Source organism: Bombus terrestris, chromosome 6, assembly GCF_910591885.1.
Source record: "Bombus terrestris chromosome 6, iyBomTerr1.2, whole genome shotgun sequence".
NCBI classification, from domain to species: Eukaryota; Metazoa; Arthropoda; class Insecta; order Hymenoptera; family Apidae; genus Bombus; species Bombus terrestris.
The window spans coordinates 21748826-21776466 of record NC_063274.1 but is presented as its reverse complement, the minus strand read 5'-3'; the positions used below and the strand labels follow the sequence as shown (position 1 = coordinate 21776466).

At 31.9% G+C, this 27641-nt stretch overlaps 1 protein-coding gene across 13 annotated transcripts; it reads right to left on the bottom strand.

Moving 5' to 3' along the window:
* Positions 1-161: 161 nt before the first annotated feature.
* Positions 162-27558, bottom strand: LOC100647087 (dystrobrevin beta). Of its 13 annotated transcripts, none has more exons than XM_048406602.1 (18): positions 27107-27558; positions 12728-12892; positions 11531-11747; positions 11022-11104; positions 10579-10730; positions 10361-10469; positions 9631-9797; positions 9402-9529; positions 9211-9309; positions 9022-9103; positions 8617-8655; positions 8390-8508; positions 7605-7770; positions 7218-7519; positions 5473-5618; positions 3851-3910; positions 3653-3705; positions 162-3293 (listed from the first exon to the last, which is right to left on the bottom strand). In XM_048406602.1, the coding sequence occupies exons 2-18, from the start codon at positions 12885-12887 to the stop codon at positions 2973-2975; spliced, it is 2403 nt and encodes an 800-aa protein (XP_048262559.1). In that variant the 5' UTR covers positions 12888-12892; positions 27107-27558; the 3' UTR covers positions 162-2972. The 13 variants fall into 13 exon arrangements, with proteins under 13 accessions (XP_048262559.1, XP_048262556.1, XP_048262558.1 ...); XM_048406599.1 differs by lacking the exon at positions 27107-27558 and adding an exon at positions 16933-16978; XM_048406601.1 differs by lacking the exon at positions 27107-27558 and adding an exon at positions 16933-16978 and having other exon boundaries at positions 5473-5606.
* Between the last annotated feature and the right edge of the window lie 83 nt (positions 27559-27641).

Here is a 27641-nt window from a genome sequence, read left to right as displayed (position 1 = left end):
GCGCTCGTCGATACATTGTATATGATCCGGCGGTCAGATAAGACGATCTGCCTGCGACACTGTAGGGCCGCGAGCGACGGTTAGAAAATACAGCCTGTGTTAAGCCTCGTGGCGTAACAAAATTCTTCAGGACAAAGGGATTGATTGAAGACGCATGTTAATACAATACAGTGAAAGTGAAAGGCTATATTGGGTCCTTAACGTTTATTGAGTGTCGGAATGACGTTACGCAGGCCGTTGGCTGTCCGGTCGCGAACCGGTAACAGTTAAACAAAATTGGAAATAAATATTAATAGCTAGCACAATTATTTACGTTGCACGTTATGATTTCAATTTTTTTTTCGTTTTATTTAATACTTGTATTATGTAGTTGCTACTGTCAATATAGACAAAAAAGATTACGAAATCATATAAATATATACATAGAACACTTTGAATACATTCAACACGTAAAAATTATAAAATGTGTATCGTTCCATATTAATTACAATTTAATTATCATTTACTGAGATAGTATATCTTTAATCTAGGAACTAAATATAGCATATAAAACAAAGTCAATTCTTCTATTCTTATTTATTATACAATCATAAAAGTGACGTGATTATGATTACCCTGTAAAACTTAGGCATTTAAATGTGATAGTTTTTGTAAGATTTTAAAGTTAAGAAAACAAAGTCAATAAATACGTTCAAAATGCCTAAGCAATACATTTAAGCGTTTCCTACCAATATCAGTATTTTATATTTAATTAGATAATCAACGATGAGATTTATATACATTATCATTAATATAATACCTCAAAGCCATTGGGTCATAAATATATTATTTTTTCCCAAGTATAAATAATATTGTTCTATTGTAAACTACTTTAAAGCATGTTGGAGATAGGAACTTGTAATTCGATTGTAATAAGTGTTATGACTGTCATTCGATTTATAATTATTATAAATACATGTAAATATCTTGTAGGAATAAAACATAAAAATGTGCAAAGATCCAAAATCATTGATATCTTACGATTAGATCGAGTCAAGTTTGGTTGGATCAGAGTCCCAGCAATATCTACAACAAAAAAATAGTGGTAGACTATGGATACTTATGCAAATTTATATTTTTAAAGACAGAACTAAAAAAATAAAATCTAATAGGAATTTGTTTCATGAACACTGCAACAAGTATTCTATTTTGGATATTTTAAATATTTGAATTCTTGTACTTTTGCGCATAAAAGCCCATAGTCTAAATATGAGATTCCCTGAATTGCCAGAAGTAAAAATTTATCGCTAGGTTAAGTCTATGATGTCAGAAATAACTATTTGTGGGAGGTAGAATTTAGCTGACTTATTAATGATTCAATGGATTTTCATATCTTTTACATTTTTTATGTTTCAATAACAAATACCCTGTCATAAACCTTGTAACTAGTTGCCAAAGATTATGCGACGATGGCTAGTTACCTAACAGCTCATACATCCAATTCGAATTCTGTAGTACATTACATACGATTGATCTAAGGCATCCTAAGCATTATCCTAAATGGTATAACGAAAAGAAGGACACGAGGTCTTAAAAATCTTTAATACGTACAATTTAATTTTAGAATTTTAAATAGAGTATGGTGTAGAATAGTAGGAATAAAATCTCTCTAAAAATAGAATCTATTAGATATTCCAATAGATAAATCACTAAGAAGCCAAACTAATCAATTCCATTTTTTGAAACTTTCTTAATTTGTATGTCGATATACATGACTGTTGTTCAATATTCAGCAGATGTTCGAGTACTTACAGTTGACAATATATTTAGAAAATAGGAGATGAACCTAACCTGACCCGATACAAATCTTGAATTATTGTACACAGCCAAATAAAACTAATAATGACAATGAATAATTTGAAAAAGAGTTCATTTATGAGTCATTAGCTCCGAGGTGTATATTATTAAAATGAAAACAAAAAGTTAAAATGCATTACAAAAATTTCTATGACATTTGTATGTGTCGCATATGACTACAGTCAAGCACCTAATACGATGAAATATATTTAAAATACGATGATTTAAGTTTTTAATGATTGTAAAGTTTATATTGAATATTGTATCTAATTCGTATGAATGTACAAAAAAACGTCGGGACTCTGCAACTAAGCGTTCATTTAACAATCTTCTTTATTACGACTTTAAAAAACTTCTTTAATTATATTTACTTACCTCCTTGTACAAAGTTGGTCAAAGAGACCTGTGCAAAAGTTTCTTCCATTTTTAACATCTACGATAGACTAAATGTCTGTTTCGTACTGAGCGCCCAGGTTTAGGTTAATGTCTTTCCATATTTTTATGACAAAATTGTATAAATGCAGTGTCTTGTATGTAGTATTAGTGAATGTATAAATTAGAGAAAGTTTCTTATATTTAGCCTGATTTAGAGATCTTTATATCTTAGGCCCATAAACACCGCCAGTCATATTCTTTGGTTTCAGTTATTCGTAACATTATATTTAATGCGTTTAATTACAGTTACAGAAATAAAATATGTATGAAACAACATATGTATAAAAGAAATTAATAATTCAAAAATTTCATACATATCTGTTTTAAAACGAAACGTATAAATATTTAAAATATATAGAAACAATATTTTAATAACAGTAGAAAAACAATAAAATTCCTTATTTCATGAAATATGTTAAAGATAAATAACAAATACTAAATAAGAGTTTCGTACTTTTTTAATAAATTTATATTATTTAATTTTACCTGTTTGTTAAAATTTGTATCAAGATATTTTATGACCTCTGTGTTTGTTGACATGGGATGATAACCTTTTTGATTAAAAGTACTGCTTCGAAAACTGTAAGATTTTTTTTAAATACTGTCCAAAATCTAATGTCATATTGGTTATATTTCACACTAACACCCAGATATATGCCTATTATAAATAACCGGTGGAGCTACAGTAACTTATTTGCGTTTCATTTGGTAGCAGTTTCTAAGCCGTTAGAATACATATAAATGTCATGTATAACAAACTTATCGGTTGACCCATTTTTTTGCTGGTTCTGTCCAGTTAGATTCATTTTCATCCTCCTTCTCTCCATCTGCCTCTTCCCTTTCGCCTCTTTCTTGTTCTTGCTCGCTGGATGGGGTAGCAGATGGGGTTTGCGAGATATTAACATTGCGTGCACGCAACTCAGCCAAGAAATCATTTTCCTGTTGATAGCGTCGCTGAAGCTCTTCTCGCCAAGAATTTCCGCCGCCGCTACTATCATCACCATCCTCGCCAGCCTCGAAATCTGAAGATAAGGAAAATCGATAATTCCAAAATTATGAATGCACTTGTTACACTCAAATTATTTTTAATATTTGATCTTCCAATTTTTTGTATGCAAAAAAGAACGCTAATTCCTATAAAATGAATATTGTATAACTGTATCTACTTAATCAATATATTTAGAATTCAGATGTTTATTTACATTTAAAATATCGATAATATTATATACAATAATTGAAAGGAAAATAAATATCGGTCTACTAATTTATAAGTGTGATTGTTTGTTACGAATATGTAATTGAGCAAAAATGAAACGACGGTCAATTAACTACTTCTAAAGAAAATGACAGAATGTAATTTTTAACTAGTATAAAAATGTACCTGATTTACTATTACAATTCCCAATTTACAATTTACTGTTAACGCTTTACTGTCTGAAATAATAGATACGTTTACTAACACGTTTATTTAATATAGTAATTATATATTTATGCAAAAGAAGCATGTGATGTAATATTTTGCAAAATGCTTGTGAGGATGTAAAAAATTACGAGAATGGAAATTTGAACAAACTCTTACCTAACGGCTTTCTGATGTTAATTCGGCCAGAGTTGTGAGAATGATCCTCCTGGTCTGAGTCTGCAAGGCACCAGGATACATTCACAGGGGGTGCATCACACACATTCCACAACACGTCTAAAGTGTCATTTGTATATGAAAATATCTATCTTTTTGCCAAAATTGTAATACCAATGGGATATTTTATATAGAGATTTGTACATTTAAATCCCAATCAAATATTTTCTTATAATAACGGTAATTATTACTAACATTATTGTATTTTTGTACTTTCTTACAGTATTCAAAACAAAAGAAATGTTATAATAAATTTCGAAGTATCAATGAAAAATGAAACATAATTTTATTTTATAGTAAATGTAAGAATAAAGTTGCATAAATTGAATTTTTGTTTTATTGCAATTTGTCTTCAATTCATTTTTAAATCATTAATCGAATTATAAATTATCTTATTATTAGAAAGAGCATGTCCTGTTTCACGTGTAGTGTAGTAATCTGTGCTATTTCTAGACTAAATTTTGCTAAGTCTATACTAGATAAGAGAAAATAAGAATTATGACAGGCAAATTGTGTAAAGAGAGGCAAAAACTAAATATTTACATCTGTAAGTTGTTAACAGTGAGTAATATATATGTATGATATATATTTTAAAAACTTGCATAAAACAATTTATAAAAATATTGTAAGATATATTTTGAATTTCTAAAAAAAAAAACTTAAAAAATCATTATTGACACATTTAGATACGAATAAAATAAAATCCTGTGTTTTCTTTTTGTGAATTTATCAATTGAAATAATTATTTAAAAATATTGTAACAATATCATATTTGTACTTAATATACATAAAAAAATCGCATATTATTCTTCTTGTAAGTACTAAACACGAATATGCAATTATTTATTTTGTTTTACATATAAATATTCATAAGAATTATTTTCCAAATAATATAAAAAAATTAAATTTCTTCTATATTTTGATTCTTAATATAAATATATGGCTATGTATGAATTGTAAAATTTACCTTGTATTTGAGCTTTAGTTCCATAATAAATTTGTAAAATTTTGTTCACTAAAAATAGGTAGGGAAATGCATTATTACATGCTATAAAATCTAATGATGTGATAGAAGAAAAATACTGCCAAACATGCCTGTTTACACTAATATGAACAACAATATGAGAAAATGTATATATGTACGAAGAACATTTACTTGAAAAGTTATTTTAGATTGCCATAATTTTTTTTATAATTGAGTAATTATTCAAAATAATATGAATGAAACAAAAACATACACATTGGTAGGAACATAAGAACTTTTAATATCTCACTTATTATAACTACTCACAAATATCATTTCATTAATGAGTTTTTGTAATAGTATGTTAGTTTTAAACATATGAGATTATATGAATTAATCGTTACCTCTTCGAGTTGGCTATACATTTTTTATTTTAAGGGCTAATGATTTCTATGCCTTACACCTAATCCAGATATACAATTATTGGAGGCCTATGTTAAAAACGATAGCTAAATACAAGTTTTTGTGCCACTTTGAACTACCAAAGTATTTTGCATTCATTTCTGATGCAAAGTATGTTAAAATTTATAATACAACATACCCGAATTCAATTCCCTCACGAGTGTTGACATGGCATTAGTAACACTGTCAGCAGCTACCAATAAGTCATTTCGTAAGGATCGGCCCAAGCTATTATTCGCACTGCTGGAACCACTCCCTGGCAAGCTGTTTGTCCTGAACGCAGACCTGACATCGAAAATCTCTATTTTCTTTGCATAAAGCGACTTCCAAAATAAAAACTAAGTTAAGATCGTGACATGCCACGCTTATTGTGCAAGCATCTAGGGATAAAAGTTTTTTATCAGCAAATATCAGTATATTCGCAAACTTTAAATTAGCAATATACTAGCATAAACATGCAATATTAAAAGAAAGCGGGTGTACAAATTTCATAAACTAAATTTTATTTCTTTAAATCTATATGTTTTTTGTGTTTTAATAAATTTATTTACATATGTTACTTCTTAAAGTTCCATATATTTATGTTTAGCATTCTCTTTTTATAATCTCTTTATTACAACACTTCATTCTGATTTTTGAAAAATATAATTTTAATTTCGATGAGAGTTTAGATATCAATGAGTTAGGGTATTATACATAATATATTCAGCTCATAACAATATTTCAAAAGATAGGTAAAAGAGTATATGCAACTAAAAATAAAAGATAGTTAATACATAAAACTACTTTTTTATTAAAAAAATAATATTATATAATCAATTATACAATTTAATATAAAGGAAAATATAACAACATTTTTGTAATGTACAGTAAAAGATCTGAACATGCTCTTTAAGGTACATTAATATATCTGCTGTTTCATTCCGTATAAATATACATGCCTGTAATATTTCACAAATTAAATGCAATGAAGGAAAATTAGGATATAATTGATAACATAAAACTATAAAAATTTAATAGTGCCTAAAAGCGTCTCAAAATAGCAAAAAGCAATGACTTATATAAATATAATATTTTAATAAAACTGCAATCAGAATTTACAATATCGTTAATATAGGAATATTTTAAAATAGAAAAATCATTAGTTATTCAACTAGTACCAAACTTATTCTTGTTACTAGCTGATCAATAATACAGTCCCATTAATATTCACATGCAACAACCAAAGATATGATTACTGTGCTAATTCTTTTCATAGAGTGCAGCTAAAATCTTATTATACTAGCACTGTGTATTTAGAAGAAATCAATTTTAAATAAACGTATATAACATAGAAATAGACATAATCAATCGTTTAAATTTAGATATGCTTGTAAAATATGACTAATTTCTTCATACAACTTAAACATAATTCCTTATTACGTATACAAATTATATAATAATGACTGTTTTAAATATGGCGTAAAGTACATAATAAATGTCGATAACGTATAAAATTTTGTTAATTTTTCTATAAAAGTAATTACTTTCAATATCTAAGTACGTTACAAATCTTTGTACAAATGATTCTTATATAAAAAACCTCACAAACATATCAATATAAAATGGTACTAAAAAAATGTTAAAAGAAACAAGGAACGAATTTTTCCTATTTTTATAAATATGATATGTATTTAGAACTTGTCAATATATTTCTAAATATTTCTTTAACCATAATTTTCCGATAAATTCGAGAATTATTTCTAAATCATTCTATGTGCATGATATAACAGTGTTTTATACAAAGATTGTAATGTTTACTTTTTCTTTTGCTGCCTTGTGTCTTTTTAACTTTGTCTATCTTGTCATTGATTTCTAGCAGAGATTTTTCATATGCCTGCCTACCTTACATCGCCTCCAACACATGATAAGTTATCTGGAATAGGATTTTGTATTGTTCCCAGCATGGTATTATTAGTTACACTCGCCACTGATGTCGTTGGAACGGGACTCTGGTAACTTTGAGACATTTGTTGTTGACTTTGCGACTGCTGTTGTTGTTGTTGTTGTTGTGGAGTTGTAGAAAGTGGACCACCTGGAGTTGGTGGAGCTGATCTACTACTTGGCACTGCACCAGGAGGTAAAGGTGGTGACTTTGTACTTCGTGGTGAACTATTTGGTGTTGACCTTGGAGATGCCTGGTGATTCTATAATAATATAAAATTTGGAGTATTGCACTATAATAATAAAATTGAAATGTTAAATGATTATAGATTGTTCTTGAAATAATACCTTTAACATTTTCATTAAACCTTCCAGTTGCACCATTAATTGTCTTCTAGAATCTTGCAATGTTGCTAAATGAGTTTCTAACTCATCTTTTCTTTGCCTCAAGGCTCTCAGTTCAGACATTAATGCAGGATTTTCCAAACCAGCCGCTTCTATTTCTTGTTGTCTCCTATAGTTAGATTCAATGTTAATATGATAAAAAATAAATGAAAAACAAAAGCTGGAATATCTTTTGAATTAGATATTCCATTTCACTAACTACAAGCTGAAGCGAGAATATATTATTAATGTGGTGTTTGTGTGTGAATCTAATGAATCTAACAATTTCAAAAATTATATTAACGTTAATTTAAAATAATTTAATAATAACTTTATTGTATAATTTTCGGACAAGATAGATATACCTAATTACTTTACATTTGTAAATAATGTAATATATCGAAAACTAAGACAACTAAGGTAAGATACAGAGATTCTTAAAAAACTAATGAAGAGAATATCGATTACAAGCGGGATATTCCGGTGTTAGTAATGATTTTGGATTCGATTGTCTTCATTTTTAAGTTATTTATACGGTTATATAAATTAAATATGCATAGAGGGAAAGATGTATTTATGTTAGTATTGATTGTTGTGATGTCTTCAGCTCTAGTATATACATTCTACGCAACAAAAGTGATAGAAGCGAAACAGAATGTCCTTTTTAACATGCATGATCCTAGGATGGTTCGACAGGATGAACTCGAGGTTTAGGCTTGATATAAAGGAAATAAACGACACAGGTATACCTTAACCTTGCAATCTCGCGCATTATTTCCTTGTTCTTTGCCTCTAACTGCGATATAAGTTCGCGTTGTGCTCTCGAGGCATCTAATGACGCCAAATTAGCATCAGACGGTGCCCTACCCTGTAACACAAATATTGCGATTTCAAATAATTTGTAAAAATAAGAAAATGAAGTTTAGTTGAATCATTGTTACTTGTACAAATGATGGTAAAAATTTCGCATACTTACTGCTTGGTCAGCTTGCGACATTCTGGATGCGGCACGAGGCTATGCAATTATGAAATTAAAATTAGTCACACAAAGTCACGATTCAGCTGAACGTTTAATTAAGTTTATTGCTCTAATTTGCTAATAACTGAGGATTTCGCATAAAGTTTCATGCTTTTATCATAAACTACACCAAACCACATTATATCAAATATACCCACAAATTTTATATTAAAGATTATACTATTTGTTAGACAACTTCGTATAAATTATTTGAATAATCTTGTAAATTAAACTTATACCTTTTTTATATAAATAATACCAAGTTATAATTGTTACAATATTAAGCATGTACCCATATAGTTGTAGAACAGTAAACAACAAACATTAAACGTTAGTTATTTTAGAATAAATAAGATATCTTACCATAGTCCTAGCTTCCTGAGCCAACCTTTGTGCGTATCGTGCTATTAATTTATGTTCATCATCCAGTCTTGAACTATCCATACTGTACAATGTATGAATAAAGAAATAAAAAAAAAAATAAATAAAATTGTGACTCGTTACGTGCACATTTAGTATAAGCTGTGCAATTTCGATCTGTTTTACGCTCACCTCCTTAAAGTAGAACGGCTGTCCATCGATCCGGAATCGAAAGGAGCCATGAAACCTGGATCTGGAAAACCGTTGTGAGATGGTAAAGGTGATGGCGGGCTGCAATGCAGGGAATTTATTTTCGATTGAAGAATCGCGTTCATATCGACGGCTATACATATCATATGAGTATGATAGATCATGTAACTCACACTATGTGTGATAAATCTAACGTCTTCTCAGGTTGTTCCGGAAATCTCGGTAAACTATTCTTCCCCTTTTCAGGTACGCATCTGAAGCTCTTTCGTAAGGAATGACCAATCTGTTTGCTCGGTGATTTCTATAGAACAAACAGGAGAAGATTGGTGTCACGCAAAAGATACATATTATTATTTATATATGGAAAAGTTTGAAACTTTGAAAGTTCTATCCAACACGTACAAAACTACTGTACTCCCTCGTTTCATGATCGTTATTATGTGTCCCAGAAACTTTACCGCGCCAAAAACAATCTTGACAGAGCTGGTACGAGTGACATTTCTGACATCTGTATCGGAAGCCGGTGAAGTTTTCTTTGTGACACGCGTCACACATGACAGGATGGGCCACTGAAAAATTGTATATGAATGAAAAGCTCATTTACATGCACAAGTTGCACCTTCGTTTGCAATACGTTAAAGTATTATGTTTCTTGGCTTGAATATTAGACGACAGTATTCAGTGGAAGCATTTTTATACTATAAAGAATACCTACTTCAAGAAGAAATTTTAATATTCAGTAAATTGTAGTAGTTGTGTATCTATTGATCTTTAATTAATATTTTCTGTTGAAAAATTCGCTAGCTGAAGATGAAATATGATAATTCATCTAGAATTACTTTAAAGCACATGATCATCAGGTAGATAAACCTGATGTCTGAAGATGTTTTTATGAGTCTAGAAAAACTCAAAGTAGATAATCCAAAAATATTCTAAACGATTGGTCACATATGTAGATATTCATATAACTTTCTGTATATTATAGTCTAGTATTACTATAATTCTAGTATTATTATAACTAGTAACAATAAATTGAATTTTAAAGCATAAAATTCTCTAACTACATATGTAATTTCATTTCTGTATTGCGAGATTCATTAATTCTAGATTAATTTGAAATCTGGAAAATCACCTGTTTCGACAGCAGCCATTCTATGGTACAATGGAAGCCAGATTAAACAGTGTGGTCCTGGATCAGACATAAGAGTATCCAAAAAATCGTTAACCGTGACTTTCGAATTCTGTAACACAATATGACACCCAACGATGCTAATTTCCGAGTTGTATTAAATTCAAAGAAGTTTACCAGTTACCTAGTATACGGACAGAAGTTCATTTTAATGAACTTACTTGGGGAAATATTGAATTGGCAAGACCCTCGGAGTATCCAAAAGATGGTGATTCGTAAACCGCAGCCGTTAACGCTAGAACTTCCTTCAAATAGTCAGAGAATCTCCAGTGTATCATGTGACCATTGCTATCCGATATTTGTGAGTATATATCTATTCGCCAAGTAGACTGAATTAATTAATTAATTTTGATATTACACGAAAAAATATAATAAATCCATTCTTATCAATTTTCTGACTTCCACAAACTTATTTGTTATTTTTAAAAGACTTATATTTTTGGTCTTAACGGATCATTTCCATTTTCAATTTTGTTATAATAGAATCCTTCTATTTAATCATAAAGTGGCATTATAATCAGAAAATTAATAAAAATTTAGTTATCATGCTTTTCTCCTTAACTTCGTACAATTTGTGAACGAAAATAAAGAACGAATAACTTACATCGAAATTTGTCCATTAGTTTTCCAGCACATAACGTAGCTAGCGCTACTTTCACAGAGAAAACGGATATCTTATTGTTTTCCCTACAAAAAATGTAGTTTTCGATAAATCATAATTGCGAATGTGATCAATAAATTAATATGTACATAACTTTAATTCTTAAAATTAAATTGGGCTTTAATTTAATTAAAAAATTTTTCGTAATAAGAATCAAGGGATACAAAATTATATAACTATTTAACTATTTAATCTTTTAATAATGCAATAAAATGGCAAAGAATTCAGAGTGAACGATTTAGAAAGTAATACTTAGTCTTTTATCCCCAAGATATTCTTAACTTTTCATAGAAAATAAATACAAAAAATATTAGTAATTATATTAAGTATGAAGACATTTTATGTAAAATTTATAGTACTATATTTAACAATCTTTACTCAAGTCTCTTTCAAGTTACACTGTTAAAGGGTTAAAACATTTAATACATATATAAAATTCAATATCTATTTACCCTGTAGTATAGGCAGCAAGTAACCAGTTCATCAACAGAGCGGTTGTAGCATCGACTTTGGCTTGTTGCGAAACAGGCACTCGTTTATTAAGGGCATGGAATAAGGAAGACAATAAAGTTTCCAGCCTCGAAACTCCCAATGTGCTGGATGGTTCCAAAGTGTTTAAACCGTTTTCCCGAAATGCTTCGATTACATTCCATATATCCACGTTATGTACTGTATACAACAGAAAAAGTGCTTTAGTAATGAAATTTCTTAATTATTTTATTTTGATGGTACGCTTTTATGGAAAGATTGAGAACTACCGGTGTAGATTATTACATGGAATAGTAAAGTACAGTATATAGGTATCATAAATCACTTGGACTGCGAGCTCGCTATCTCATAGCCACATGGACTATTTGATCCTAGGAAGTTCTTGACTCTGTGGATCACTTCATGCCGAAGCCCTTAGTATTATGGGCCACTTGACGCCAAAAAGCGCTCAACCTCATGAACCACTTGATACCAGCAGTCAATGGTTCAAGATTCTAAAGGATGAAAGGTCTTAGAATTTACGGATCACCCGAAATCTAGGAATCTCTAAAGCTTTAGGACACCAGAATTAACAAAGATATCAGAATTCTCAGAATATCGAAATTTTGTAAATCTCTAGAACTTGGAAACTCTTAGAGGGTTGCTTTCCCATTTGGTTACCTGACGATTCTCTGATTTCGTAGCTTATGGAAACCTAAAAACAATTTCCTAGTACAGCTAAGAACTTCAAACTTAGCTTTTTCAGTAGAATCTCACCTAACGCATCAAACTATGCGTTTCTTGGCACCAAGTAATATATGCTTTCTGGCGTCGAGTGGCTCGTATTAAAGTGTTTCGCAGCCTCAGGTGGTTCATTGGATTTGGAATTTCCTGATATCAAGAGTCAATAGGATTTAAGAGTTTAACTGTTAATAAGTTGATTATAAATGTACCAAATAGATGACTTAGCGTTAAGTAAAGCTACTATGTAGCGGTGGATATTTGGACCTGGCTTAACGGCTCTTTCTGACATATTCACGTTATGATATTAAGCAAATATTATTGTACGATAAAGCTCAGATTCTGTTAGAATTGTCTATAAAACCCAAAACTTAATTTGTTTACACCTACTTTTCCTTCGTTTGATACGTTATACGTCTACATAAATATGTTATACTCACAGTGAACTTTCTTTTGAATAAATCGCAATTTGCACGCAGTGCGGTACGACGCAAATCGAATGCTATCAAAATTTTGCTGCCGCATTTCTTGCAACAGCTGCAACCGGCTTGCCTCCCCGGTGCTGCTATTTCCCGACCCTCCGGCGCCATCCTCCGCCATCTTATCTGTAACATATAATAAAAATAAAATAGTATCATGTTCAATCTATTTGTATGCATTGAGAAAATCCTAAAAATCGTGTCAGTTTCCAATGGAATGCGAACGATAAAATTTATTCGTGGTCGATCAACTACCTACGCGGAACCTAACGCAGCCTTTTAGTCAGTTATCTAAATGTCAGAGTAATCAATAAAAGCTAGATTTCTTCGTTCTTTATTGCGCCTACGGTGAACATTCTCAAGGGTTCTGAGGGCATTCAAAGCATCCGCAGAATGCACGAGCGCTATTCGCCACGGCGTGCTTCATTGTGTTGTTGATTAGTTTCAGTCCAGTCTGATGAATCAAGCATCGCGCGATTAATACGATGCTATTAAGATCAGGAATCGCGACGAAACTAGTATAGTGAAGCACGAAGATCGCCTTTGAAGCGGCAGCGATAACTTTCAACATTTTAATTGCCATTTTAAGAAAAGTTAAACTCAACAAAATCATTCGACGAAGAAATTAAAATAAAGTAGTGTTACGACACATATTCCTTGGTATTATTATGATACTTTTAACCCTTGTCTATGAACAACATATGTTATTAAGTCATTAAATGTAATAAGTATATTTATGTTTAGCAAATCTGATTCTAATTTCAGTGCATTACGTTTTCAGAAAAAGATCAGAGAAAATGTATCATTAAATGAAAATAACTTTTTACATAGTCCAAGAAACATTTAAACAGGAAAGAGTTAATAGTGTTAATAGTGTTAAGAGTATAATTTATTTCTTATAGAAATAATATAATATTAGAATCAATATTATAGAAATTATACAATACATATAATACTATTCATATAAATTAAATAATTGGTAATATATTACCATATTATACACAAATTGTTTCTCTTCTCTCTTTTTCGAAGTCATCCCATTCTGAATATTCATTTCAAACGAATAATATAATTGATTCCCATGCATCTATAATTATTGAATATTCTATTATAATTTTGATCAAAATTAATTTTCGCGAAATCAGTTAAATTAATTTGTTCATATAAATAAACATGGTTCGCCCTATACAACAGTCTCATATCAAAATACAATTTTATCCTCTTCTGAAACCATCAAAATAAAATAATATTCAGTAACGAAGCCACTCGATATACTATCGATTCGCAGCAGCGTTCGTTCACATCACAAATTGCCGCATTTCGGTGTCGATTCAATAACGTCCCGAGTCAATACTTCAATTTAAAACCTCCAAACGTTCGTTCGTATCGTCAACAATCGACAACGACCTATCAGGTTGGCACAGCTAACAAAGAAATCATGGAAACGAGAATGCCGACGAGGAAGACAATTACTTTTATCGTTGATATACCCGGCAAAACAACGGGAGAGTTCGCCGGTCGTTAACTTAATGGAACGTGAAAATCACTCAACGACTGCTTGATAATTCATAGGAGACTGTTTCAGACAAAGCCGAATTGTCGCAGCAGCAACTGGAAGCAGCCGGTAAATATCAAAGCAATTAATATTTTGCTGGAAAATCACCATCGGGAGTAACGACATGATTCAAGTGGAAAACGAAGCGCGCCAAAGGCAAAAGGATCATTTGCAATTCAGTTCGTTAAGTATTCTGTGCGATGAAGCCTCGATCAGCAGGATCTGCGTGAGATTGCGCGAAACTAAATCGTTCTAGACTTACAGGGAATCGAATTCCCTGGAGCTTTCCACACTTTTAGAAACAGAGATTCACTTTAGAAATATTTCGTGATCCATTCGAAGACTACACGAGGTGTAATTATTAAAAGTTGATTTATAAGCAATTCAAAGTTGATTCGTGTAGTTCCACGAACTGAAACAAAGTAGGTAGAAATAGTAATTCTAATGCGATTTTTAACTGAACCGACTTCGATTTGTTCGCCGACTATTTTTGATGAATTACAACTGTCCTAATGAACGTGTAAACTATTGTCATATTGTAATGTTTAACGCGACTCACTAGTGCGTTGCGACTAAAAATCGTGATTTTGAATGTGTATTAAAATACATGTTTGAAGCGTATATTAAAGAATTAAAGATCCATGTTCTTAAGTATACGTGTACACAGGTATCTAAGTACTCGCAGTTAGCGTGATTCTGAAATCAGTTAATCGAATTCGCATGTTTTTCGATCATCAGTTCAGCGACTCTCGGGAAGAAAAAATTATAAACCAGGTGTAAGGCTGCTTCGCGTTTGATTGTTCAACGGTTATCCGGGTATATTCAAACATACTGTCCAACGGCTATACTCGTATGTTTAAATACACGTGTAATAGAAACATACGGATACCCGCGAAACAGGAATGTTCGTGTATTTCCACTACACATGTATGCGTATATTTAAATATACATGCATAATCATTGAATAGTTAAACGTGAAACGGTCCTGGACATAGTTTTGAACATCTTAAAATATGCTGTTCTCAGGATGATCGAAAAACACGTGAATTCGTTTATCTGTATATGTGTATTGAATACCCGCGTACGAGTATATTTGTAGTCCGTGTACACGTGTATTAACATTTACACGCATTGAAAGTGAAATTTGTTTATCATACGCGAAATAAGAATTTGCAGGCGCGATCCACACTTTGGGAATCTATATTCTGTAGCAGTGGTTCCCAAATTTTTTCTAGTCACAGCACATTTTAAAAATTGTACAGATATTTTAGCGCATAATATATACAAATTTTAGAAATGGGAACAGCAATACAATTGCGTGATTAAAAAAAAAAGAAAAATAAAGACATTGCTCTTTCGCACATCCTTTGACAATCATTGCACCAGACCAGAGCTATTCGAACTTTGTTATTTCTTTAGTTTAAGTTTAAGGTTTCTGGTTCTCAGGATCGTGTGAATTATTTTCAGCGCATTGATTCCGAGGACAGTTCCTTAGCGCGATGGAACGGGAAATCGATGTGACTCGTCGGTTGTTGTCCAACAAAATGGAACGGAGACAGGTACATTTAGAATGAAAAGTGCCGGGAGAAAGGGAAATCGAGTGAAAGAGCGAGGAAAGAAAAAAAGGTTCGAGCATTGCCATGCACCGGCAGATTGATATCTCCGGCTGCTTCTGCCACCGAGTATTTTCGCGGATTACTCTCTCGGTAAATTCGCGACTCTAGCGAAATACGATCCGGAAGCATCTTTGAATTCGTCTGGCATATTTCGTTGAAACGGTGGAACGACGATTTGCATTCGAGTCTATTTAAGTAAAGTTCCAGTGTCTGAAAAAATTATTCCTTTTTCCTAAAAAATGCTTGCAAACCAGCTTATATGCATAGAAAATATTTTCACGTGTAATGTAACGTGTAAATGGAATTTCTTTAAATATTTTTCAAATGACAATAATGACGGACATTGTAGTAATTTCGAAAGTCGGAAGGTCGAGAGAAATGGTATAACCTTCATTATGGAAAGTTTTTTATGGGTCGTCTAGTATATTTTAAATGAATAAAGCTTCCTGGTAGAACATTTTCGCATATACGTATATAAGTATATATGTGTATTCTTATCTTTAATAAGAGAAATTCAATTTTTGTCAGTTACAATTGTTAGAAATAAAATACGATAGTAATAAAATGTAGTATTATATAACACGTATAAAATATTTTCAAATAATCTATGAACTAGGAAATAATAACCTTCGTTTATTAAGAAACAATCTCGAGTTTCGAGTTGTTCGTTTCTTCGACTTATTTCGCAATATATTACAGTCCACAAGGTGAACTGTACCTATATGCTATCATAAATTATACTTTCAACAAAATTACACGTTTCAGAAGCGATTAAACTACATACTTCTAGTACCCTAGAAACTCCAGCGCAATTAAACTATATACTCTAGATGTTACGTCCCGTTACCTTATACGAACCAAACTCCATCTCTCGGTCGAGACGGTCACTAACTACGCAAATATAAATAGTCGGACCGCAACAATCCTAAAGAACTGTCATAAAACTAAACATTTGCTTTTTACCTTAATTGTTATAAAATATATTCATATATCACCTAAAAAGTGCGAAGGTTGGGTTTTTCCCATGTTCAATGATCATTTCCACCCGCAAGTGACCAGTGGTGGGGCGACCAACCCCCAGCAATAGTTTTCCTCTGCGACAGCATCGTTACCGAACTTCATTGGTTTATCAGCCTTTGATCAGTCAACATCTCTTGACTGGTTTTTCATCCGTTGATCAGTCAATGTCTTGACTGGTTCTTCGTTCATTGATCAGTCATCAGTTTTAACGTACTATTTACATGTCTCTGAGAATACGTCTACACGCACCAAGCGTAACTATTTATATCTACAAAGTCATTGGAATAAATATATTATAACCTATTACTTCAGTTCAGTACACCTCTATTATCCTAATCGAAATAGGGGATCGACCAATTCGTCGCGTCGATTATTTAATCGTAACGAGAATTTACGACTCTCGTTGACGCGATCTACCGCGAACGGTCGAACACTAGAACTTTTTAATACTTTCGTCTTAGGTTTTAAGGTTCTTTTTATTTCATAATAAATTAATTAAAGATATAAAAACGATCTATAATTAAATAAGTCTCAACAAAATCAATAATAAGTTAAAGAAGATAAAGAAAAAGGAATAACCTTCTTCATTTATTAATTGGTGGACTTGCGCTGTTTTTTAAGTCATGACTTCGGTTCTTCTTCTTAGAGAATTGATTGAGCAAGCGGAGTATTCGATGCAGGATCGATAAAAACACGTTTATCTTTGATCTTATTACATAGCGTGCGAGCACGAGGAGAGAATAAATCGTAACAATCGTCGTTTGTTTGCCGCACAGCGTAACTCATAAAATCGTGCCATCGCGATGGCCTGTTTTCTGTCATTGCGAAACTCCGTTCCTATGCATTGTGGCCCGTGTTCGCCCGAAGGCGAATCACCGCTAAAGTTCATCAGTCGCGCCGATGCAGACGCGCACGGAAAATAGTGATGGGATCTGAAACAATTCGAACATGATCCAAAGTTTAAAGCTCTTGAAAGTCTTGGTAATTCTTAAGTCTTTAAAGTCTTGATAGTTTGAGCCGTCCTGAAATAAACGTATTTATGATAATTCGAACTTACCAGATTTGTTTTAATATTCTATGTCAATGATACCGTTTCAGCGACAATAATCAAAAGACTTGTAAGATATCGAATACTTATCAAGTTCTCAAAACCTGCTGAAACTCTTAAAAGTTTTACGGTGATCAAGACTTTTAAGACGATCAAGACGACGAAAAATTTCAAAACGATCGAGTCTTTCGAGATTTTATGAACTCAAGACTTAAAAAGACTTCCAAGAGCTCTAAGCTTCGAATCATGTTCGAAGTGATTCGAATTTGTCACCGTATATGCGATACAGATTCGAAGTGGTTCGTAGTGTTTCAGATGCCGTCACTATCGGAAAACCCGCGATAAAGAGAAACTGTAAAGAAAATCGACCATGTCGGAACGACTGCAATAAACATAGAATTCTAAAGGCGCATGAAAGTTATAGGTGTAGTTGTCTGAACCGGTTATGTAACAGCGGTAAAGCAGCGGTACTACTACTCGTTGACGAATCTTTTCTACGCCACGAAACTCCGCATTAATCATATAATTTGTTACTACGTCATTATGATTTCAGATAAAAGCAATAGTCTCGAAAGGCTAATTGATGCTAGAACTACAGCATCAGATTTTACTTTTTTATAATTATTGAAAATATGCAGATACATTTGATAAAATTAATATTACTTCTTATTCAAATAGATAACAATTATTTAGATATATTTATTTATATCAGGTTTGGACAAACTCTATTAGAAATAAAGATAAAAAACAACAGTTCAAAGTAATAGCCCATTTTAATTATTACATTATTTTTATTCTGAATATAATATAGGAAAGGTAACTTCACTATTAAAATCAAATAAATTATTCCCAAACATTTTTCTATTATATCATATAATAAATTCGTTCATTCTAATTTTTTCAAATTAAATAACAGGTAATTTGAATCTTAATAAATACTAATTTAAATCTTAAGTATTATGTGAACTATATATATATAATTGATAATATAATTATAATATAAATGTTGAAGTACTACAACTACTTGTACAAATATTGATATAACTTCTGACCTTACATATATATATGTATAATATCAGATTGGTTTTGGTATTGAGATATCGAGCATTGATTTGAAATTTTTGTTTTACGTGTACCGTAACCTACTTATGGTAGTCTGTTCATGGTCTAGTTATTACAAGTTACTTTGGCAAACTGTGGCGATCATACGAAAATTTCTATCAGGTTATCATAGGGAAACCCACGGTGATTGGATCGAAGTAAACTTCCATCGTAATATAGTTACGTTCGGTTGTAATTTAGTTAAATATTATATCCCAGTGTGTATTATTCGTTTGCATGATTTGTATGAAATATATTATCTATATATATGTATTTCTCTAATTTGTAGTAGAAGTATGTATATAGAATATTAATAGTATATTCCTAATCAGAAAATTAAGTAATTATAAACTTATACTGTTTTTTCTTCGCCTTTAAGGTGAAATATATATTTGTATAATTCTGTTGAAAATGAACTTGTTATATTCTTTTAATGTGGTCTTCAATCAAAATTATGTAATCTTTTATTTTTGGAGAATACATGAATCACATGAACCTTACATTAAAAATTAATTAAAAGAATCTCAGTGCTGATTAATATATCCCCACATTGCTATCACCTTATTAAATTAAATACGACGTATTATTACAACATATTATACTCTTTAATTCGCACAATGCTAACTATTCCGATGTAAGAATTAAAGATGTTTAACAACGAGTTAATAATCAAGTACGAAGTAGATCCCGTTAATTGCTTAATTGCGTGACGCAATTGTTGTGCAAAAAAGATGTGCTGATACCGATAAGCCTTAATTTACAAGACTACACTATTTCATTATGATCACTTATCATTAATCTTATAAACCGGAATTTTTATTCTATTGAATGTCGAACATGCTATATTACCTCAGAATAGGTGCTAAGATTTACAAGTGCACTATTCAGTTAAGTTCGTCGCAATTGAGTTCTTATCTCTGCTCGTTAAAATTCTTCAGCTTGGTATGTGTTTTTCCGCGTAATGACTACGTTGCAATGCTAAAAATACACTAAATGTCACACAATTGCAATCGCTTGTTGCATGAGTAAAAACACTTTTCAATGACGCGAGCATTTGATGAAAAAATTATTTATGCATTTCAGATAGAATATTCATTTTCCTTTTAAATTCTATCAAAATTACAAAATTACAAGATTACATTAAAATAAAAAATACTAAATTTGTTAAATCGCTAACTCTAGTTTTACGTTTCGCTAGGAACTATATCACTTTGAAGCCGAACAAAAACGAAATAAAGCAAGCTTATTCAGGTGTTTCAAATCTTATCCAAAGAGATGGCGTGTTTTAAATTCGAATGAAGTAGGAATTTGGCGTTCTCGCCAGCTATTCGTTCCAAATCACGAATGTACAATTTGAATACACATAAATAAGCACACGGCCGTGCTTTAGCTTTAGAGGACCAACAAAACAAACGGCGTTTCTCAGAGCTATGAAAATAGCTCTCCTCGACGATTCCTCGAAAACGTGAATATCGCTTCGAGCCAGCCACTCGATCTTATTGGCTTTTTGCCGCTAATAATTGAAATGAGCAGGCTGTGAACACAACATACCGAAGATTCAGTGTTTTCTTTAACAAGTCGCTGCTGATTGCCAATATATAAATACCTGCTACAAATACGCATTATTTTCATTCGTTTCACTTATTTGATCACCATATTGATCATATGCTTTAATCACTGTTCTTATTTATCTTTCAGTTTATCATAATGTATTTATTTACATCTTACTATATGAAACTGATACATCCGTATATTCTCTATCAGAAAACATTTACTTATATTTTGTATTACTTGTATTTGGCAATATTATAATATTAGGAGACATTATAATTACAATCATAAGTAACTTCAATCTCAAATTATAATCATTGTAATTTGTTAATTATGCAGTCGCAATTCTCACAAACAAGATATGATAAAATATAAAATCACGAAAGGTGGACATCCCTTGAATTTCGCCTTACCTTCACATTATTTCACCACTTGGCCCATGGATTAAAATCAGGTTACTTGGATTCAAGCGAATTGTTTAATCTGAATGAGTCTTAACAAAAGATAGTGCAACTACCGGTAAGCGAATATTCCTCAAAGAGCATGAAAAATAGTTATTCTTCTAATATCGTCATTCTAAACCAAGGAATATCGCTCTTTGAAAAGCATTCAATCTCCATTAACCCTTAGTCGATTATTGGAAACGAATGAAGATACGATTCCTCCGGCGTGGCTCATTCAGTCATTAAAGGCTGTTACGCGAACGGCGCAGGGTGAAGTTTTGTTTGAAGGGTGAATCGGCATCGACGGTTGTCGTATTGTTCGCCACTTCGCGCTTTAATTACGCGGCGCAATGAACTTCGTAACTGCTTTCCGGCCTTCGGCCACTCCGTATACTCCAATAACCAGTATACACGCAATGAAACTTTTCTCTTTTTTCCCTCCCATTTTCTCTCTTCTTTTTTTCCTTTCCCAGCGTTTTCTTTGCGTGTGTGCACATATATCGATCCTAGATTCTGCTCGATTGACTATGGCATCAGGTTACTGGCAACGCTGCAATAATAATACACCTTCACCAGTTCTAAAAACCGAAGGGTATCGATTTTTTTCAGCGGGTTGCACGTTTAACGCAATTGCGGGTTTTATTTTCTGTGAACGTAAATTTCGGTGGAAAATGTCTTGTTTCCATGAATTAATGTGAATATCGTAGGGAGAAAAACATGCTCACTCTTGCTGATTCTTTTATTTTAATGTCTCTTTATGGCTAAAAAATAATATTTTAATATAATATAGTTTTGTTATGTAACAATAATTATTTTGTGCAAGCGTGCGCGCCCGCGCGCGTGTGTGTGGGAAATCTAATTACAAGATTTTAATTCCGCCCCTTCCTTTCCTTCCAATTGTCCTTCCTTGATTCTCCTTTTTTCCAGCACTGTATAGCAGTCCGTTCTTTTTTCCTCCCCCTTTAGTATTTCTCTTCCTGTTAACCGTGTTCTTTTCAGTGTTTCTTCACATTCATGCAGCATATGTTCCAGTGACTCTCATGCCTCTTTACATAGTTTGCGGATTGTATCTTCTTTTTTTCAATACATATTTCCCCTTTCTTCGTTTCCATGTCTGAACCTAGCATTCACCTTTGATTTCTGCCTTTGTAATTTTCATTTAAATATTTAGTTTTTTAATTATCTCTAATTTACTTATAACGCTTGTTATATCCGCCTTCTACTATTCTATGGTATTACCATTGTAATTGCTTTGCCCAGTCCATTTGTGTTAGATCTTTAACAAAATCTTTATCTCTTCTTCTTTCCATTTCCAATTCTTCAGTATTTATCATTCTCCGCGCCTGTTTTAAGTATCTTTTATTTCTTTCCATTTCTTATCTTGGTCTGTATGTACTTCCCTTTAGCATTCTTTATCATTTTATTGTTGTTTAACCGTTCTGTTTTCTTCTCGTATCTTATTTGTTTGTTTTCCGCTTTTATTCTTACTTTATTCGTTTTGGTTTCCATCAGGACTACGCTGGGATGTTAAAATCCGGACTTAATATATTTCTTTTGTATGTTCTCTATTTTTTATTTTCTTCCATCTCCAAATAATTTTGCTATGCATTATTATTATCTTACCAAAGATATAATTCTTAAGATAAACAGTATATTATATCTCCAAATATTCAGAACGCTTTTTAATATTTTAATATTATGATGAAGAATATTTTTTAAAGTATGAAGAAAGTGGACAAGTGTGTATTTAATTCGAATATAAGAAAACAATTTTGATAATATAAAATTAATTGATAAAAGATTTGTTTCTTTGTTAACACTATATGAAAATATTTTCTAAATATATGATTAATTGTTATTGTGAGTAGACGGCCTAAAATTTTTGCATAATATAATGCACAGTGTCTAGATGGGCAAGGATGATATTGGCATTAGGTCAGATGATTAAGTATCAATCTAAAAATTCTGATATTTGGAGAAGTTTGTGCTGCGTCACAAAACCTGACAGATTAAATAACACATATTTAATAAATAATGATTCAATTTGGGAAATCGGTTTGAGAAAAATGAATTTATTAGTTGTTTGATGCTACATCGATTTCTTTATATCATAGCAATATGAATAACTGCTTTGAAAAATAATTATTTTTAAATTATTCAAAAAATTTTATTTTGAATATCAGTTACTACAAAGAAAGATGCAGTAAAAAAATAGAAATAATTCTTAAACCAATAGCTAATAAAGTGTTTTAAATATTTTTGTAAGTTTTGCAATATATTCTTTCGATCCATATTAGAAAATGTATTTCGTCATCAAATAAATATAATGTTTCATGTAAATACTCGATATTCACAATAAAAACGTTATCTGCCATTCACATACACGCCAAAATAAAGACACCACCGATCAAAACCTTCGTGACCATACTCAATAGCATTTAATCAATTTAGCGAATCGGCTTTGTGTAACTCAATTTGATTCAATCGTCGCGCCCAATAGCGATTAATGCTTGACAATGTCTTAAATACATCAAAGTGGAAAACCGTTAAGTCAATAGAACCAAGCGTAACACACTAACTAAATCGACGAGGAACTGACAGAGCGGAAAACCTCGCCAAGATAACTTACGTAATCCCATTTAGGTTTGGTTTTTCAAAGCTTTGTACCGAAAGCTAGTTGTGTATCGCGAACAAAGCTTTTTCGCTGATCTGGTTAATATCGTTGATGCGTACATATTGAAAGAAAATAAAAAGAAGAGAGGAGATCACCGCGCGGAATGCTTGATAAAAATAGAGACGGCCGCGATAAATGCAGTAAAAACTATCTAGGTTTCTGTACTGCCTAATCAATATTTTACTTACCGAGTTACAGATAAAAAAAGGAGAGAGAGAAAGAACGATCTTACCTCCTATCTTTCAGCGAAATAATCAACGAACCGAAGTGCACAATGCGCTTTCGAAATTACCGCCAATTTTGAAATTCGAAACGTTTGTTTTCAGCTCTAATTTTACTTTTCACTCTATGATTACGCGAACCATTCGGTGCAAACATTTCTTTTCATTTCACGATATGACTGATAATTTTGATATCTTTTTACATGTGTTTACTGTAATCTTTTATATCCTATTTTTGATATTTGATCCTCGAAAGGTAAAATTTCACATCCTGTGAATTTTGTTTTGATATTATCGTCCTGTAATAATACCATTACAATGTTTCTTTGTTATTGTTTTTGCAAATAATAACAGTTGTAAAATAATAATATTTCGTTCTAGATGGCCTTCTAGCGTTAACAACATTTTTGGTATTCAAAAATTTTTTATGAATTAATATTTAATTATTTTTATCATTATTAAATTAGTTAGAATGTTTATTTAATGTTTAATATTTCTAGTCTTTTATCATATGTTCTTCTAATCTTTTATTTTATTTGATATATTGATATACTATTGATATATATTGATGTATTGTGTGTGTGTGTGTGTGTGTGTGTGTGTGTGTGTGTGTGTGTGTGTGTGTGTGTGAGAGAGTAAATGGGTATTGTGGAATAATATTAATTATGGATTATTAATTCTTCGAAAACCACCATACCGTATAAATTAATTATCAATATTTGAGAGAGAAAAAAGGTCAGTTTATTTTTGAAAATAAAATTAAGTATCCTTAGTTAGTTTGATATTATTATAATATCATATCCAGTTTCGTACTATACAAAATCATTATATTATTAACCTTTCAATTGCTCCAGGCAAATGTGGCATATTATAACTTGAATGCCTGAATGATTAAACTATTTCAGCTGTTCCATGTCAGTACACAAGATAACAAATAGACTAGCATAATTTGTTATGCGACCTTGTATTGAACTAGTATTGAGAACGATAGATATTCATTTCATATTTATACGGAGGGAAACTCATATGATAAATTATAAATAAAATAATAAAAATAAGTAATTCTTATAAAGTATCTTTTTTGCATATACATATATTGAAAATTTAAATGAATCGATAATAAATTAATCAAGTACATATACTAATTCGTGAAACAAGAAAAAAGCAATTATACCTATTTATTTATAATTAATAATTAATAATTATTAATAATTTGTTAATTTAGTATTATACATAATACCAATTTATATATTGTTAGTAGGAATAATAATAATGTTCATTAATAATGATAGTAATTAATAATAGAAAGCCTACTCCACAAATAAAAAGAATTTTTTTACAATGAAACTAATATTTTATGAAAGGTATTTTTCATATATTTCTGTTTACAGCAGACTAAAAAGTGTATTGATTGTTGGTCACATAAAGAGGAATCGTCTCGACGAAAGCTGTTGATGACAAAAGCCTTCGAACCTGAGTATATATATCACTACAAATAGTAATACGTGGAATTAATAGTATCAGTTACAAATCTCGAACAATCTACCCTAAAGTTAATATATATATATAACCCTAAAGTTAATATATCGAAAATATCTGTGCATACAATAAATGACATAGTTGAATGGTTGAATTGATCAGAGGAACTGAGACCGGAACAATGCTCACGTCAGCGGAAGGAATGTCCCAGGAAACCTGAAAGTCCCCAACTATATATGTATACCGTTCTACCATTTTTTCCAATATATCTTCCCGAATGGAATTACTGTCTTTGCGACGCACAAATTGCCGGAAGGATTCAACAGGAAATGTCAGAGGAAGATCGTCAAGCAGGAAGTTGCAAAGGAATGAGGAACGTGTGGATGCCTAAGTTTGAATCAATACAATAAGTGGGCCAGGTGGGGGTGTATAAGATCGCTTGAGGAGACAGAGGAACGGTTGGGAATGTGGGACAGTTTTGGTGCGTACAGAGGAACGTGCGAAATGGAGCGGCCAAAAGGCGCGGCCAATTTCGGATTTCTCATAACTCAGATTCTCGTCAAGCTGATCTTAATCTCTTGATAAACTATTGAACAACTGGAATAAATAACCTTTAATCGTCTTACACGATTCGAACTATAAAACATGACAATGATATAGAATCGATGGATATCAAATGTAAAAATGTCAAATGTAATTGCCTGTCAAATGTAATACTATCGTATTACGAATAATTGATAGCGATATATTAAATTTGTAACATATTTCCAAATGATTTCCAGACAAGGACTGTCGTACATACTTACATCAATGTCAGGGATAAATGTCAATCGTTCAAAATGTCATGCGGTTTCGAACGATTACACGATCAGATTATAATAAGATATAGATTGATTTTAACGATTACGAAGCGATACGTCATTCCGTGCGCTGAAATTCGAACAACTTTTACTAATAGCACACGACAATGATGAATCAACTGAGAATAATGTTTTGGACCGGTGCCGAGTAGAGGAAGCAACGTGTGTCAGTGGAGCACCGTTTAAGGGGGGAACAAACACTTCCTTTCCCAGATAGAATATATGTACATATACTCATCGGGACAGTGTCCGTTATATTACATTAGACGCATATGAAGTTAATCTTATTTGCCGGGGTTTATAGTTGCCGTTATAATATACTATAACGGTAAATAAATAAGGGGACATTCTTGCAGGTGCAGTAAAATCGAAGATCTTAACACCTGTGGAAACCGTATCGGTATTATCGACTTTAATAACAAAATTTAAACAGAACTACAATATCTTTATATATTATATTATATTCCATATTTATAGTTCTTAATAAAATCTTATATCAATAGTCTTATCATTCATTTAAATCAATCTGTACACGTGAACATTTTATTGCACATTAAATTACAAGTCTTACCTGGTACATAAAAATAGATATAACAATTCGAAATTTCCACCTTATTATAAAACTATATATAAATATTAGAATGCCATCCATTAATTTTTATCTGATGCTGTAAAGAAGTATACGAAAACATGTGTGCAATAAATCAAAATCGTTCAGAACGCCGTCACGAGACACGGCGATGCACCTAACCTGGCCTACCGGTGTACATACCTTAGACGCTTTCGATGCGCGTGTCTCCAACAAGGGTGAGAAGAAAAAGAATTGCCGACGGGTGTGGGGTCGCCGTCCCCGTGTCGGCAAAGGCTCCTTTCGTATCGTTCTATCACATACGCGACGTCATTAGGATGGCTTCTACTACAAGAAAGTCACCTAAATGACGATGTAACGACACTTCTCGTGGCACTCGAGTAGGTACTGCTACTCCGAACACGGGACAGATCTGTCAAGAGGAGCAAACGCGTAGTTTCTGTGAGCCACTCTGACAAATACGTTTCAGCCGAATGTACTTTTTACAGAGATACACGGCAATAATCAGCCCGCGTCGAATGAAAGTCACAGAATTTTTCTTACCACGGAAACGTCGCGATAAACAAACTCAACGCAATCTCAACGTAATGTGCATCGCAAGCCTTGCGGCCATCACTGATTTTAACTGGCACTGGTCGTCAGTGGCGCCATCGCTTTTTTAGACGGGAGAACAAGGAATCGGACCATTGCGCGCGCGATGGTCGCATGTGGCCACAAA